At 44.0% G+C, this 14661-nt stretch overlaps 1 protein-coding gene and 1 pseudogene across 1 annotated transcript; both read right to left on the minus strand.

Moving 5' to 3' along the window:
• Positions 1–5760: 5760 nt before the first annotated feature.
• On the minus strand, positions 5761–6655 carry LOC103680154 (annotated as a pseudogene).
• Positions 6656–8456: 1801 nt separating this feature from the next.
• LOC121105162 (olfactory receptor 2S2-like) lies at positions 8457–10215 on the minus strand. Its single transcript, XM_040641227.1, has one exon. The coding sequence runs from the start codon at positions 9414–9416 to the stop codon at positions 8457–8459; it is 960 nt and encodes a 319-aa protein (XP_040497161.1). The 5' UTR covers positions 9417–10215.
• Positions 10216–14661: the final 4446 nt, after the last annotated feature.

Raw genomic sequence — 14661 nt, forward strand, 5'->3', positions numbered from 1 at the left:
CTTCTAATACTGTGTTGAACAACAGTGGTGAGGGTGGACAGTGCTGTCATGTTCCTGACCTTAGGGGAAAAGCTCTCAGTTTTTCCCCATTGGGAATGATATTCACTGTGGGCTTTTTGTGTATGACTTTCATGATATTGAGGTATGTTCCTTCTATCCCTACACTGTGGAGAGTTTTAATCAAGAAAGGATGCTATATTTTGTCAAATGCTTTTTCTGCATCAGTTGAGAGGATCATATGTTGTTGTCCTTTCTCTTCTTAATGCGATGTATGGGATCTCTAATCTTTTCCATTGGTTTATTTGCCTGTTGCCGTGTTGATGTTATGCTGCCCAAATCAATATTGCTTTATAGTATAGTTTGGTATCTTGTAGAGTAAGTCCTTTTTATCCCCACCCAATACACCGTCACAGGTGTTATGGCTGTTTTTAGTCCTTTGTTCTTCTCTATTTATTATGGAGCCAACTTCTTAAATTGTAGAATAATTATTTTGGGTATTTAAAAATTGGCATTACATTGAATATGTAGATCAACTTGAGGAGAACTTTTATGTCCATAGTGAATTTTCTGGCCCATGAATAGGAAATACCCCTCTGTTTTACCATTATTCAAAACATGTTCTTATTAAAAATTTCATGGATAAACGTCTTGGAGATCTTTTGCTAGATTGACCTCTGTGTGATGATATTTATATTTACATTTTAATATGAATATATCACAATTTTATATTTAAATAGGTAAACATGCATGTTTATATTTAAATGTAGAAATATTTAAACATTTAACTGTTTTTAAACATAAATATTTCTATTTCTTGATATGCTTTAAAATATTTCATAACCTGTTGCTGGAATATAGAAATGCAGTAGATTTTTTTGTACATGCATTTAGTGTTGAGGAACACTCTATTAAATATAATATATCTCTAAGCTTTTTTAGATTTTGTATGTAGTAGGCAATAGTAACACCAGTGAAAATGACAACTTTCGTCTTCCTTCAAAATTGATGGTCTCGTCTCTTTTCTGGCCCTACTGCACCGGCAGGACCTCCAGTTCAATGCTGAGCGTTCTTTGTTTTGTTTTGTTTTGTTTTATCTGAATGGGTGTTGTCTTTTAAAAAGTTTTGCCTGCTTCTCTTGATGTAATCATGTGATTTTTCTTATTTAACCTGTTTATGTGGTGATTGCAGTGACTGATCTTTGGCTATTGAACCAGCCTGTCATTCCTGAGTGAAGGAGAGCCTCCTTGCTGCTGGAGAGCAGGAGTTTCAGCTCCCCACTAGGGCTCTGCTGATTCCCTGCTGACTGGCAAGGGCAGGGGTACATTTTTACTACTGCCATGTCCTCTGCTGACATCATGGGAAGAGTGGCCTCACTGCCACAGGCACAGTCCTGACTCTCCTTTAGACCGTCTCTGATACCACCCAATTGGGAAGGAGCAGGGGCACCTCATTACACAAGGTAGAGGGTGAAAGTGCAGGCTTCCCACATGGTCTCCACTGACACCTGGAGTGGAGATTTGTTACCGTGCAGTGGAGATAAAAGTCCCACCTCCCTGCTCAGCCTCCTCTGATGCCACATTCGATTTAGGACTTTTGCGTCAGTGTTCATGGGCAGTGTAGACCTGAAGAGAGTTTATTGCTTTTCTTTTATTTGAAAAAGAGCCTGGCATTTGACCAAGACTGGTTTGCAGTTTCTTGTATGTCAACTGAGAATGGTCTGCCATGTAAGAGAAATTGCAGGTGGAGAATGTAGTGGTCAGCAAGAGAGGGAGAGCAGATAATGATGCTTCTACTTTGGGCTTTGTCATTGTCAGGATTCCCTAGGCTGCTAGATAGAGAACTTATTCTAAGCAGGTTAATCCCACAATGAAGTGTAAAGTTCATACAACTGAGAAGTTGAAGGGGGAATTCAGTCCCGGGCCCATCTGCTCTGCATCCCCTCCCCCACTCCCACATTCCTTCCTGGCATCAGTTGACTGGGTTTCCAGGGAAGTTACCTGTTGGAAGAAGCAGGCAGCTTCTGTTTCACACCTGGTCCTTTCCCACAGTCCAGAATCTAAAATGTTCTGCTTTAACCTATTTGGGTGACTACATTCTTGACCTGTTTTCTATGATCATCTGGGATGTTTGATTTGGTCATGTCAGTAAAAACTTTCATTGGAGACTGTAATATCTTAAAGACTTTAGGGATCATCCTAACCTGAGATAAATGGTCACTAGTTGTAATGAGGTGGAAAGTAATAGGCACATAAGCAGAGCTCTGAAAGCCTCCATTTGTCAGTGGGCTGTTCTAGACTCTTTAGTTACTTTCAAAAGCATGGAGTGAGTTGAAGGCTGGTTTTCTTTGCTTCCAAGATCTTTAGATCAGGGAGGCTACATGTTTGCCTCCAAGCCCTGAGCTTGGACCTTCCCTCCCAGCTAAGAGGCTGGGCCTTCTCTAAGGATGGGAAAGTGGGTGGAGCTGGGTTCATCCCAACCTATTGGCAAGAGGGAGAAAGGCTTTGAAAGAGGGCACTTGGAAGGTAGTTAAATGTCCTGAGGCTTGCATTCAGGGCTTTTCCTTCTTCTAAAGGAAAATATCTTATTTTTCTTGGTACTATATGATCATTGTAAATATATGATATCGATATAGGTCTCTCATAGTTCTTATATATTTTCCACAGGTATTGTAAAGTTTTTGTGACTGCTGAATTATATACAAGCACTCCAGGGTACTTTGTTACTATGTCTCATAGTTTTGGCATTTGAGTTAAATTTTTTTCTAGTTAAACAACCTTATGTGAATAGTTTTCTTTTTTTTCCTTCATTTTAATATTTACGTTCTTTATTTTCCTCATCTCATCTAATTAGCTAGACTGCAACATGATGTAGGCATTGGAAGCTGGTGACCTAATCCATGTTGTAGGCATGCTGCTTGCTGTTGTTTTGATACTTTCTTTCATGTCAAGTATGATTTCTTCTATTCAGGTCTGCTACTTTAAAAAGCCCAAAATCAATGTTAAATTTTATCAAGTGACTTCTCATCATTTGTTAATGCGATCACTTTTCTATTTGAATCTATTAATAAAATGGTTGGCAATAGATCTCCTACTCTTTCCTAATGTTAGAAACTTTGAAGCCCCTGAAGAAACTGGGTAGTTTGTATCATGTATTTAATGTACAATGATTTAAATCTTCTCAGGCTCAGTAAGTGGCTTTTTTCATTTGATTAACTTTCTTTTTTAAAAAAATATGTATTTATTTGAGATAGAGACGGTAAGAGAGAGGGGGGTAGTGACAGAGGAGAGAGATTCTTAAGCAGACTCAGTGCTGAGTGCAGAGCTCCATGCAGACCTCAGTCTCACCACCCCAAGATCACGACCTGAGCCAAAACCAAGAGTGGAATGTTTAATTGACTGCTCGACCCAGGCACCCCTGATCCACTTGCTTCGTTCATTCATCATTCTTTAATTCTTTCGAAAGTCTTCAACCTATACTTGTCTACTGGTATTTTCCCTTAAAATTTCAACAAGCATATTAAGACTTTTGTTGTATTTCAGTATCAGTGAGTGCAGTGAATTACCCTCATAAGATTCCCCTTCCCGCCACATCCTTCATAAGATGAGACCTTCAGTGCGATGTAATTATACTTTACTTTCTTAATTTCTAGCTTAATAAAGTCATCTAGAATTGTAACTGGAGTTACACCGTTGCTTTGTTGTCACTGTTTTCCTTGATGCATTGCCTAATAATTCCTTCATGTATTTGTCTTGGCACATTTGGTATCAAGCATTCATTAGATTTCATGGGTCTTAAGACACTTGACCATTGTCCATTGTGTGTTACATACCATATCTGTCCCAGTCCTTCCATTATTTATTTTTAATTATTTGTTGGGAGAACTTTATAATTTCTTTTTGAGAAAGATATTACAGGGGTATGTGCTGTCTGTGTTTGCACGTGCCAACAATGTCTTTTCAACTCTCATATTTATGCAATGGTCAGGGTGTGTAGAATTCAGACTTGCAGCCCCTGTCCCTCAGAACTCTGTCAACCTTATTCCACTGGCATCCACATTTAGGGCGGCAGAACAGCAGGCCGATAGCAGCCAGATTCTTGTTTCTTGTTGGGAAATACACTTTTTTTCTGTGAAAAAGTCTATAGAAACATTTTGGCATGTATGAGAATCACAACTTATCCTTGGATTGACTGTACACAGGTATGACTTTTGCTACAATTCTTACCTGGTGATCGATAAACATTTATGAATAAAATATGCAGAATTTCTGTTCAGTGAAATATTTTTCTCCTCCTTTATTATTTGTCTTTCATCTGTTCTGTTTTCTCCTCCTGAATTACATAATGGATCCCCCTGGTCTACTTTTTATGGCTCTCACCTGTTCTCAAATAACCAAATTATCTCTCTCTCTCTCTGTTTTTTTTTTCCTCTAAGCCTGGGAGAGAAACTTAAGTTCTTTTCAATTTAAAATTTAATTTTATGCATTGTTTTATCTACTTTTAAATACTTTCTACTGGATTTTATTTGATCAACAATGTCAATTTTTTCCCATAAGACAAATTTTTATCTCCCAGTCACCTTTTCTCCTAGCTTGTCTTTGATAGACTGCTTTTGCTTTCTTGGTTCAATAACCTCCTGAATTCCACAGACCATACCACTGAGGCTTTTCTTTTCTGTCTCACCATCTTCCTGCAATAACTCTTTTTCAGGAGAGGCTGTTTGTTTTCATGGTTAGTTTATTTATTTCCTCCCTGTTGAGTTAGAAGTTCATTTCAGCTCTCAGAGGCTTTCTGTTCCGCTCATTCTTTTAACTGGACTTCTAGATTGCTAACAATTGGGAGCTGGCTTGGAATTCCTCACCAGTCATGGGGTGATTCTTAGATGTCTGCTGGTGAACATCACCTCCTTCTCCCTCTGACTGCCATGTAAGGTTGGGTATTCTTAGGTAGAAAATCAACTGACAGTCACCACTTGGCTACATGCTTGGTCAAGCCAGGTCAGGAAGTTAAGAGAATTCATTTGATTCTTTTAAATACATCTCAGCTTCCACATCACTCTGATGACCTATGGGAAGCCTCAGCTATCCAGGGACAGAAGCCAGGGGTGAATAACATCTTCAAAAACGGGAAAGAAAAAAGGCCTGAGTGTTTGACCCTTACATCAGTTTTGCCACAACCTACTCACTCTCCTCTCTGCTCCAAAGGTGTGAATGATTTTCTGGTGGGGACCATGATTGAGGACAGGAAAAGAGGTTAATTATGGAGACATAGGTAGAGAACAATTCAAAAAACAGTTTTAGGAATTAATATGAAAATAAAGAGAAAGAAACAATGAGGATAAAGATAAAAATATTACTATTGTTTAATATGGAATAGGACATGTTGAAAGGTAACATGAATGAAGGACCCATCCAAATATGTTCAAAGATAGAGGTCAAGGAGTGATTGAATTACATATCTATAGACTAGCACTTTTTGTAAGTTAAAAATAAAACTTGAAGTGTTATTTTTCCTGGACATCAATTAGTTCAGTATGCATCCCAAAGATAGACAACTCTAAGGCTTGACCAGTGGTATATACTTTTGCAGAAGTGCTTCTAGAACAGGGCAGAGATGTCCCATTAAATGCTTCCTATTCACATAAAGCCTTCCATGTGATCAGATTTGCCATGCATCTTTGATGAAATTGGCCCTTTATCTTATCCTCTGAGACCCTCAGGTGAGAGAAACTAGGGAATAGAGATCTCTCAGGACCCCGCACCATCACTGGATGAAGTGGTTGCGAAGTACCAGGTTTCTCACAGCAACCTTCACGTCCTTGTTCCTGAGGCTGTAGATGATGGGGTTGAGCATGGGGGTGACCACTCCATAGAACAGGGAGGTGAGCTTGACTGAAACATCCTGCTTGTCTGCCCCCAGGGGGTCTCTGGATTTGGGCTTTCCATACACAAAGAGCATCGTTCTGTAGAAGATGACCACGAATGTGAGGTAGGCGGAGCAGGTGGAGAAGGCCTTTTTCTCCACTCAGCTGAGGGGACCCTCAGGATGGTAGCAATGATAAATACATAGGAGATGAAAGTGTAGTGAGCTGGAATGCCCAGGAAGATCACATTGGCCACGACCATACTGATCACATTGATGGAGGTGTCAGCCCAGGCAACTTCAGGACAGCCAGGATCTCACAGGTAAAGTGATTGATGACGTTGTCCTCACAGGAGGGTAATCATATCACTAAAGATGTTTGCACCATGGCAGTCATGCTTCCAGCTGCCCAGGAGCTGACAGCCATTGGCACATAGGCAGCTGTGCTCATGACCACTGGGTACCTGAGACGGTTACAGATGGCCAGATAGCGATCAAATGCCATCATTTGATCTACAGATGGCCTAGAAGCACACACTCTGTGGCTCCCATGGCAAATAAGAGAAACATCTGTACAGCACAGGCAGAGGAGGGTATGGTTTTCACGGAGGTTAGGAAGCTGTTGAGAATGAGGGTGACTGAGCAGGTTGTGTAGCAGATCTCCAGGAAGGAGGGATTCCCAGGGAAGAAGTACATGAACATGTGCTGGTGGAAGTTGACACACAGTCACCAGGATGAGGACCCCGCTGCCCAGCAGGAGCACTAGATAGATCATGAGGATAAGCACAAAGACCATTTGGCATAGGAGGAAGCACTGGGGTTGTTTGTAATGCAGGTGACTAAAGAGACCAAAGTAGCTTCATATTCCAGAAGGAAAGAGATTGGATACATCTCATGAAGAGGCACTAAACCCAATAGGAGTGAAGGTAGAAGCTACTAGGGAGTATAGTTAAGCATAATTTGAAGAAGAATTTGCAAGAGCTGAACAAAAAAGCTGAAATCTGGAATTACTGAATTCTTTGTCACTGGGGAAGTCCAAGAAAATGCTGGTTGAATCGGGTCAAGGACATTGGAGAAGAACTGCATGCATCCTGTACATAGGGTTGAACAAGAAAACCCCCCGAAGCCTCTTCTAAAAATGATATTGCATGGCTCCACTAAGTGTCTAAAGTTTGTTTAAATGGCCACTAGATGTCATTTGTGTACTTGCAATAGCGAGATTGTTCCCCTACTGGGGCAAGTAGAAATCAGGAACAGGACTAACATAAGGATGTGAAATTTTATTAACAAAATATGCATCCTTAGGCAATTCATTCTTAATAATATATGAAAATGTAAATACCACCTGTAGCACAACCTTCCAATATCTATTCTCAAAATTGTTTCACTTTCTAAATTCTCTTTTTTAAATAAGTCAGCCAATAATCAAAGCATTTCATAATTTGCCATAAAATGCTCCTATTCATCTGCTAACATCTCTGAGTCTCTCATTTACCTTGTGTGTCTATTGCTCTATATAGGGACCATGTCTTACTCTGTTCCACACGGCACCCAGCACTGTGCAACATTCATGATATCACTACTACTAGTATCTAATCGTTTCATTGTGCTGCCATTTATAAAATACTTATCTATAATAACTAATACGTGTAAAATCAAGTGGTTAGGTGTAAAATATGAAGAAATAGACTGGGAAAGGTTAAGCAGCCCACCCAAGGTCACAGGGAAGGAAATGCTTCCCAGTTTTTGTCCTGCTGAGCTACAGAGTCTCAGGAAGTGCTCCCGAGTCTCCATGTCTTGGACAGTCACAGGGTACAGTAGCATATGAAAGATGTTGAGAAGTCCTGGAACAAAGAAACATGTCAAATGCTAGCCCCCAAATTCTTCAAATATGTTTAGCCTCTGTCTGTCTATTTCTCTATCACCTTTCTTTTTTCAGAATGTGAGTTATTATCTCACCAAATACTAGCTTTTCTGGTGGGAATTCCTGTAAATGATGAGTATCAAATTCAAGCTCTATACTCTTTTTGCAGTTAACTTACTAGCATGTTTCATAATGTGAAGTGCATTGAGAAAAAATAGCCTCAGTTTAGTGTATCGGAATAGATTGTTCCCAACTAAAAGCTCTCTACGTGGAGAACTTGTCTTTGTCTCTTCTTAGTACTTTGGGCAAACTGAATTTAATAAAAAAGTCCAAAATGAACATTTCCACTTCCTCCTTGTTCCCGTGACTCTCCTGGGGAATCCAAGAGGGATGGCCACGGTGCTGGGAGCACCCTCTCTCCTCTGTGTACTGACTGTGTAGCTTCGACATAGCACAGGCCATTCAGCGTGCTGTCATGGTTCTTCTCTCCTCAGGTCTAGCATGTGTTCAGAATGTCTTTGTGTATTCAATTAGAGATTTATTGTCCGGGACCTGTCAAAACTCTCAGATCTATGGCCAAAACTCAGAAGATATACCTTGAAAAGTTACACACTCCCTGAAAATGGACAGAAGGGCAAGAGAGCATTTTGAATAACTTGACTTGTCTTTTGAATAGCAGCTGTAATGATCAAAAGTCTTTCTCCCATATGGTGATCCACAGAGAAGCCCTCCATCAATGAGTGAAACATTTCTGAGGCACCAGGTTCCTCACAGCAGCCTTCACATCCTTGTTCCTGAGGCTGTAGATGATGGGGTTGAGCATGGGGGTCACCACCCCATAGAAGAGGGGGATGAGCTTGTCTAAAAGGTCTTCTTTGTCTGCCCCCAGGGCATCCTTAGACTTGGGCTTTGTATACATGAAAAGTAAGGTCCCATAGAAGATGACCACCACAGTGAAGTGGGCAGAGCAGGTGGAGAAGGCCTTCTTCCTCCCGTCAGCTGAGGGGATCCTCAGGATGGTAGCAATGATGAACACATAAGAGACAGAGATGAACAGAACTGGGACCCCCAGGAAGATCACATTGGTCACCCCCATGCTGATGACATTGATGGAGATGTCAGTACAGGCCAACTTCAAGACAGCCAGGAGCTCACAGGCAAGGTGGTTGACGACATTGTCCCCACAGAAAGGCAGCTGAATTGTCAAGGATGTGTGTACCACAGAGGCAGTCCCACCAAGAGCCCAGGAGCTGACAGCCATGGGCACATAGGCAGCCTTGCTCATGACCACAGGGTACCTCAGGGGGTTACAGATGGCCACATAGCGATCAAACGCCATCATGCCCAGAAGCACACACTCTGTGGCTCCCATGGCAAAGGAGAGAAACATCTGTACGGCACAGGCTGAGAAGGAGATGGTTTTCCTGGGAGTGAGGAAGCCATCCAGGATTAGAGGGACTGAAGAGGTTGTGTAGCAGATGTCCAGGAAGGAGAGGTTCCCCAGGAAGAAGTACATGGGCGTGTGCAGGCGGGAGTCAAGAATGGTCACCAGGATGAGGACCCCATTGCCCAGCAGGATCACCAGGTACATCAGGAGGATGAGCACAAAGAATATTTTCTCCAGCCTCGGGTAGGCTGAGAGTCCCAGGATAATGAACCCTGCCACAGGGGAGGACCAATTGGCTTTTTCCATGTGCTATCGGTTCTGTCATCAACAAAGTACAAAGGCAGGATGGCAGGTATTTTTGAGAAGAGTCTCAGCCATCTGGTATACCGTCACTCCGAGCTACATAATAGGAGAGCATATGTGTATAAGAGATAAGTGACTGAAAGAGGCAGTAGGTGGGAGTCTGCTTAGCTGTTCGATGAGAGAAGGTCAGGGCTGCAACAGAGCTTACAGATATTGCACTGAGGTCCAGAGTGGGGAAGTGACCTGTCCAAGTCTTCTGAGCAAGGTGGAGAAAGAGACAGGAACTAGCCCAACAGAGCTAATCCCCAGTCAAGGAGGGCTTTTACTGTGCTTTATGATGAGCATGGGAAAATGCTGTAAATTATTTCTTTTTGATGTAAATGCATAGAAATTTCATTTAGTCTGGGCTTTCTTAGATTCTCAGAGAGGAGAATCCCCAAGCTGATCCTTGAAACTACCAACGTTTCAAGGCTCTTTAGACTTTGATTACATTTGGAAGGTACCTGTTTAAAAGTGTTAATCCACATGCAGGCAGAATAGCCTAGGTAAACGTTCAACGTATGAGGGACACGTCCTTAGTCTGCCCACCCTCAGCAGCACAGACCTGACTGTTTTCAGAATTCGGATCTGCCTGTTTGAATACATATTAAACGCAATGTGTGAGGGAGGTTCCCCCTTGGGGAGGAACTTTATGAAGTCCACAGAAGGAGTAATTGGAGTGAGTGGACCCACACTGTAGATGACAGCCACGCAGCTTACTGACCAGTTAACTCAGTTCTTAATAACCAGGCTGAGTCTAATTACCGGACATCAGGATACATGGCATTAACATCTAATTCCAGTTGGTTAGAATATGGTGAAATCTTAGCCAGGGATGAATAAGGACTGTTTTTTCTTTGTCCTCTTATGTTTATCTTTTATTTTGCATAATAACCGGCTCTCTGGCTCCATTATTGTGTGCCACACAAGCAGCTAGCTTACGGGAGACTTACATGCCTTTGTGGAGAGGATTTCCAGTGTCTCAGCTACAGTTGCCCAGACTCTACATTCAGAATTCTCATTTGTTACACATCTGTAGCACATTCTTAATGCAGTGGTGTGTGTACATGCATGTGTGCTCGTGCATGTGTGTGTGTGTGTGTGTGTGTGTGTGTGTGTGTAGGAGTGCGTGGAGGGTAGAGGATGAATGGTTGGTATTAAGGAGCATCTATTCTGTGCCATTTTCTTTGAAACACCCCACGGAGAAAATATCATCATTCAAGTTTTATAGATAAAAGTAACCAAAGCTCAGTGGAGCCAACGATTTGGTTCTTAAGATTGAAGGACAGAGCTGGGGTTGATCACAGGCCCCAAATCTGAGTTCTTTCCACCCAATGGCTGCCTCACTTTCCTGCACAGATGCTTAGGAGAGTCTGTCTCCAGTACCAGCTCTGCGTGTTCTCTGATCTGTCTCGTCGTGCAGCGCGCTCTTGCTTCCGTCACGTTCAGAGTTTATGTCAGGTACCTTGTCAGGCAGAGTAACTCCTGCTCTAAGTCGAACCCAGACTCTGGCAGCCTGGGCACCAGTGAGCTTGGGGCTGGAGAATTCTTTGTTGTGCGGGGCTGCCCTGTGCATCAAAGAATGTTTAGCACCATCCCTGCCTCTGCCCACCTGCTGCCAGTAGCACCTGCTCCTTGAGTTGTAACCACCAAATATGTCTCCAGACATTGCCAAATGGTTCTGGGAGGAGAAGGGGGTACAGGTTATGCCCTGCAGAGAAGCATTGATCTAAGCCAGGAGAGGTCTCTTCCTAATGCCACCATGGGTTTCATTGTATTTTCTGTGCGAGCCTATGACCCTTCCCTTATCCCTGAATTCAGCTCATGAGGGTGTTCCCATCTGCTCAGTGCAGGTCCACTCTGGTTGCCCCACCATGAAATTCTGCCCCAGCTTATCTCCCATTCCTCCCAGTGGCTCTCCCAGCCCCTCCCTTGTCCCAGAAAAGGCAAAGTAAGCATTGCAGTCAGTGCCACAAGCAGGATTCAATAGTGACAAAGATATGCTATGAACGGAGAGGCCAAGGAGAGTGGCTTCTGTTAGAGAAGCCATCCTGTCCACTCCCGTGAGACAGAGCTGTGCACACAGAAGCTTCTTCCCCTGAACAATGAGCTGTTGGCATGAGTGATGCCTAGGATTTGCCCCACGTGAGAGCTGCAGCCTTGGAAGTCCTTAGTGCCCGCCATGTAAAAGTTGCTGAATGAGAGCTGGTTCAATGGATATGAACCGAATGGCTTGAAGATCTTTCTCACTGAGCCCAGAGCTGTGGTACCTGCACCTGCCCGTGACGTGGATATTCTGTGTAGCCTGAGCAAGTCCCCAGGCCTCAGTTTCCCCATGTGCATCATGAAAAGGCTGAACAGGTGCTTCCCAGGGCATCCCAGCTCTGTGGTGTTCTGCCCAGCACTGTCCTCACCAGGCAGGGAGCAGTCCTGGGTGAAGGAGACAGCCCCCTCCTGTGTGTGTGTGTGTGTGTGTGTGTGTGTGTGTGTGTGTGTGTGTGTGTGTGAAAGTGTGATCTGAATGGTTGGTTTCCCATCAAGATATGGTGAGTAGAAAATAGTGCTGTGTCAGGTCTTGGAGGAGACTCGGGATGGAAGAAAACAAGGAGCTCTGGCACCTACAGTCCCAGGTGGACAGGAGTCAGTCTGTGACAGCTGGGGACAAAGGGAAATTTTTAGGGGCGCCTGGGTGGCTCAGTCATTAAGCGTCTTCCTTCAGCTCAGGGCGTGATCAAGGCGTTCTGGGATTGAGCCCCACATCAGGGTCCTCCGCTGAGAGCCTGCTTCTTCCTCTCCCACTCCCCCTGCTTGTGTTCCCTCTCTCGCTGGCTGTCTCTCTCTCTGTCAAATAAATACATAAAATCTTTAAAGAAAAAAAAGAAAAGAAAAGAAGAGGAAGGGAACACGATGCAGTCCAGAGCCCCATACATGGTCATACAGCCTCTCTGGAGAGCAGTGCGCATAGAAAAACGTAAACAAAAACATCGAAATAACTCGGTAATTCCACCTCTGGGGAAAAAATTCTAAAGGATCAATGAGAGTGGAGGGCCAGAGTCTCTCACTAAAAGTATTCATCACAGCCGTATTTGTGAACGAACATAGGAGACAAAATAACTGTCTACCATTAAATGCTTAATGGTGCATTTCATACTATGGAATGTTAGACATTGAAGTTATATATATAGTTTTTACACAACTGCCTCTTACACTTCAATAATAGAAGAGAGAATACAAAATTGTACACACTGTTGTGATCTCAATTAGGTAAACAATGTATCTGGATAAGAGTGACTGAAAAGAAGTTTTAGCAAAATCAACAGAGGAAGGGATTCCTCTTTGTACCTCTTCAACATTATTAAACTTCTTTTTTAAAAAACTTTTATTTATTTTGAGAGAGAGAGAGCAGTTGTGGGAGCAGTACTGGGGGAGTGGACGGGCAGACCAATTTCAAGCAGACTCCTCACTGACCTCAGAGCCCGAAGCGGGCTCCGTCTCACATCCATGAGATCATGACCAAGCTGGTATCAAGAGCAGGAAGCTTAACCAATGGAGCCCCCAGATGCCCCAATATTATCAAATTTTCTAATACAATGGGCAGAAATTTCTTTGTATTCAGGGAGAAACATGTCAGTACAATAACCGCCCTCACTCACATTTTCTTTCCAAAGCTTCCATTCCTGCCCTGCCATCACCTCCAGCTGTGGGTTGGAGCAGAAGATAGCCTTTCTGATATATGGTGACAAGGTCAAGAGTAGCCTTATGTTGCATCTCAGTACCTAAGTCACTCACCTCATCAGCTCATCGTGTGGCCATTTCATCATCTTGCATCATCACAGGTGGATGGGGGAGTCCAACACAATAAGACACCTTGAGGGAGAGACCACATTCACCTAACTTTATATGCTATGTTGTACCTCTCACTGCGTCAGATTTATAAATGAAACTTTATCATAGGTACATGTGTATAGGAAGAAACAGGATACAAAGAGTCCAGTACTATCTGTGGTTTCAGGCAACCACTGGGGTCTTGGGGGAGTATCCCCTGTGAATAAGGGGTAGAAAGAAAGTGAGGAAAACAGAGAGAACTAGTCACAGACTGGGAATCACAAACAGAGATGGGTCCCAGCTTGTCTGTCTGCTCACCCTCTGACCCTGAGGAAGGCTCAATCTCGGAAATTTCAGCAGATTGGGGCTGGAAATCGCTGCCTTCCTCCCAGGGCTCTGGGCTCCTCCCGGGAGAACAGAACACAATGTCAGGGCAGGGACTTGGTCACTGGTGAGCTCCGTAGAGCAGGAGGGACTGCCTGGGCTTAGCCTCAGCTGTTCCTCCTGCTCCAGCACTCAGCTGCTCACGTCGGTTGCAGCTGGAGGTGCTGGGCAGAGGCAGGGTGAGGAGGAAAGTCCATCTTTGGAAATCTCTGCAGAAGTCATGGCCACCACCCCTGTCCCCACCAAAGCGCCCTCCCCACCTGCATCCTGCTTGCGGCCTCTTCTCTGAGTCTCCTGATCCCAGACACATTTCTCAGCTCCTCACTGTGCCCTGGGCCAGACCCTGGATGCCAGAGAAGGACCCCAGACACTCCCCTGCTGGACTTCCTTTACCTCCGAGACTCTCTTTCTCCTTCTTCCCCAAAAGTTGCCTCCCTGTGGCAACGTTAGATTCCGGGGGGGGGGGGGGTGGGGTCTCTCACATCCTTCCTCCTAGACATGCAGGTTGAGTGGGTGCCTCAGCCACAGAGTCTTCATGGAGAGGACCTGTCACCCTGGTCTGAGGCCCAGAAATCCCAAGGGTACATTTTCCCCAGCAGTGAGAGGAGTCCTCTAGCAGCAGCTGTGAACTCCTACAGGGACCCTGATAGTCCCAGAAGCAATTTAAAGTTTGGAATGTCAAATGTGCACAGGGTACGGGCCCTAGGCATACCTGGGACCTCCAGGGATTATCTCCCTGTCCCAATTAGAGGTAACGAGTGGGACACGGTCAAGTGGAAATGGAGAAGAGTGTATAGCAGATGGTGGCTTCCTCCTGAGCTTTCCCCGGGCTCCCAGAGAAGCCAGTGCTCAATTCGGGGCCAGAGTATGTTGTCCGCTCGCTGAGTCTTAGACATCCAGAATGGGGAGGCAGGACGAATGTCTAACAACAGTAACATTAGGATTGGCTCCATTCAGTCAGGCGCTCCCATGTGCCAGTCACTGTGCCAAACACTTCACA

The sequence above is a fragment of the Ursus maritimus genome, unplaced genomic scaffold (genome assembly GCF_017311325.1).
Source record: "Ursus maritimus isolate PB19 unplaced genomic scaffold, ASM1731132v1 scaffold_244, whole genome shotgun sequence".
NCBI classification, from domain to species: domain Eukaryota; kingdom Metazoa; phylum Chordata; class Mammalia; order Carnivora; family Ursidae; genus Ursus; species Ursus maritimus.

Coding starts and splice junctions, on each gene's coding strand:
- LOC121105162 (XM_040641227.1), bottom strand. CDS start 9,416: ATGGAAAAAGCCAATTGGTCCTCCCCTGTGGCAGGGTTCATTATCCTG.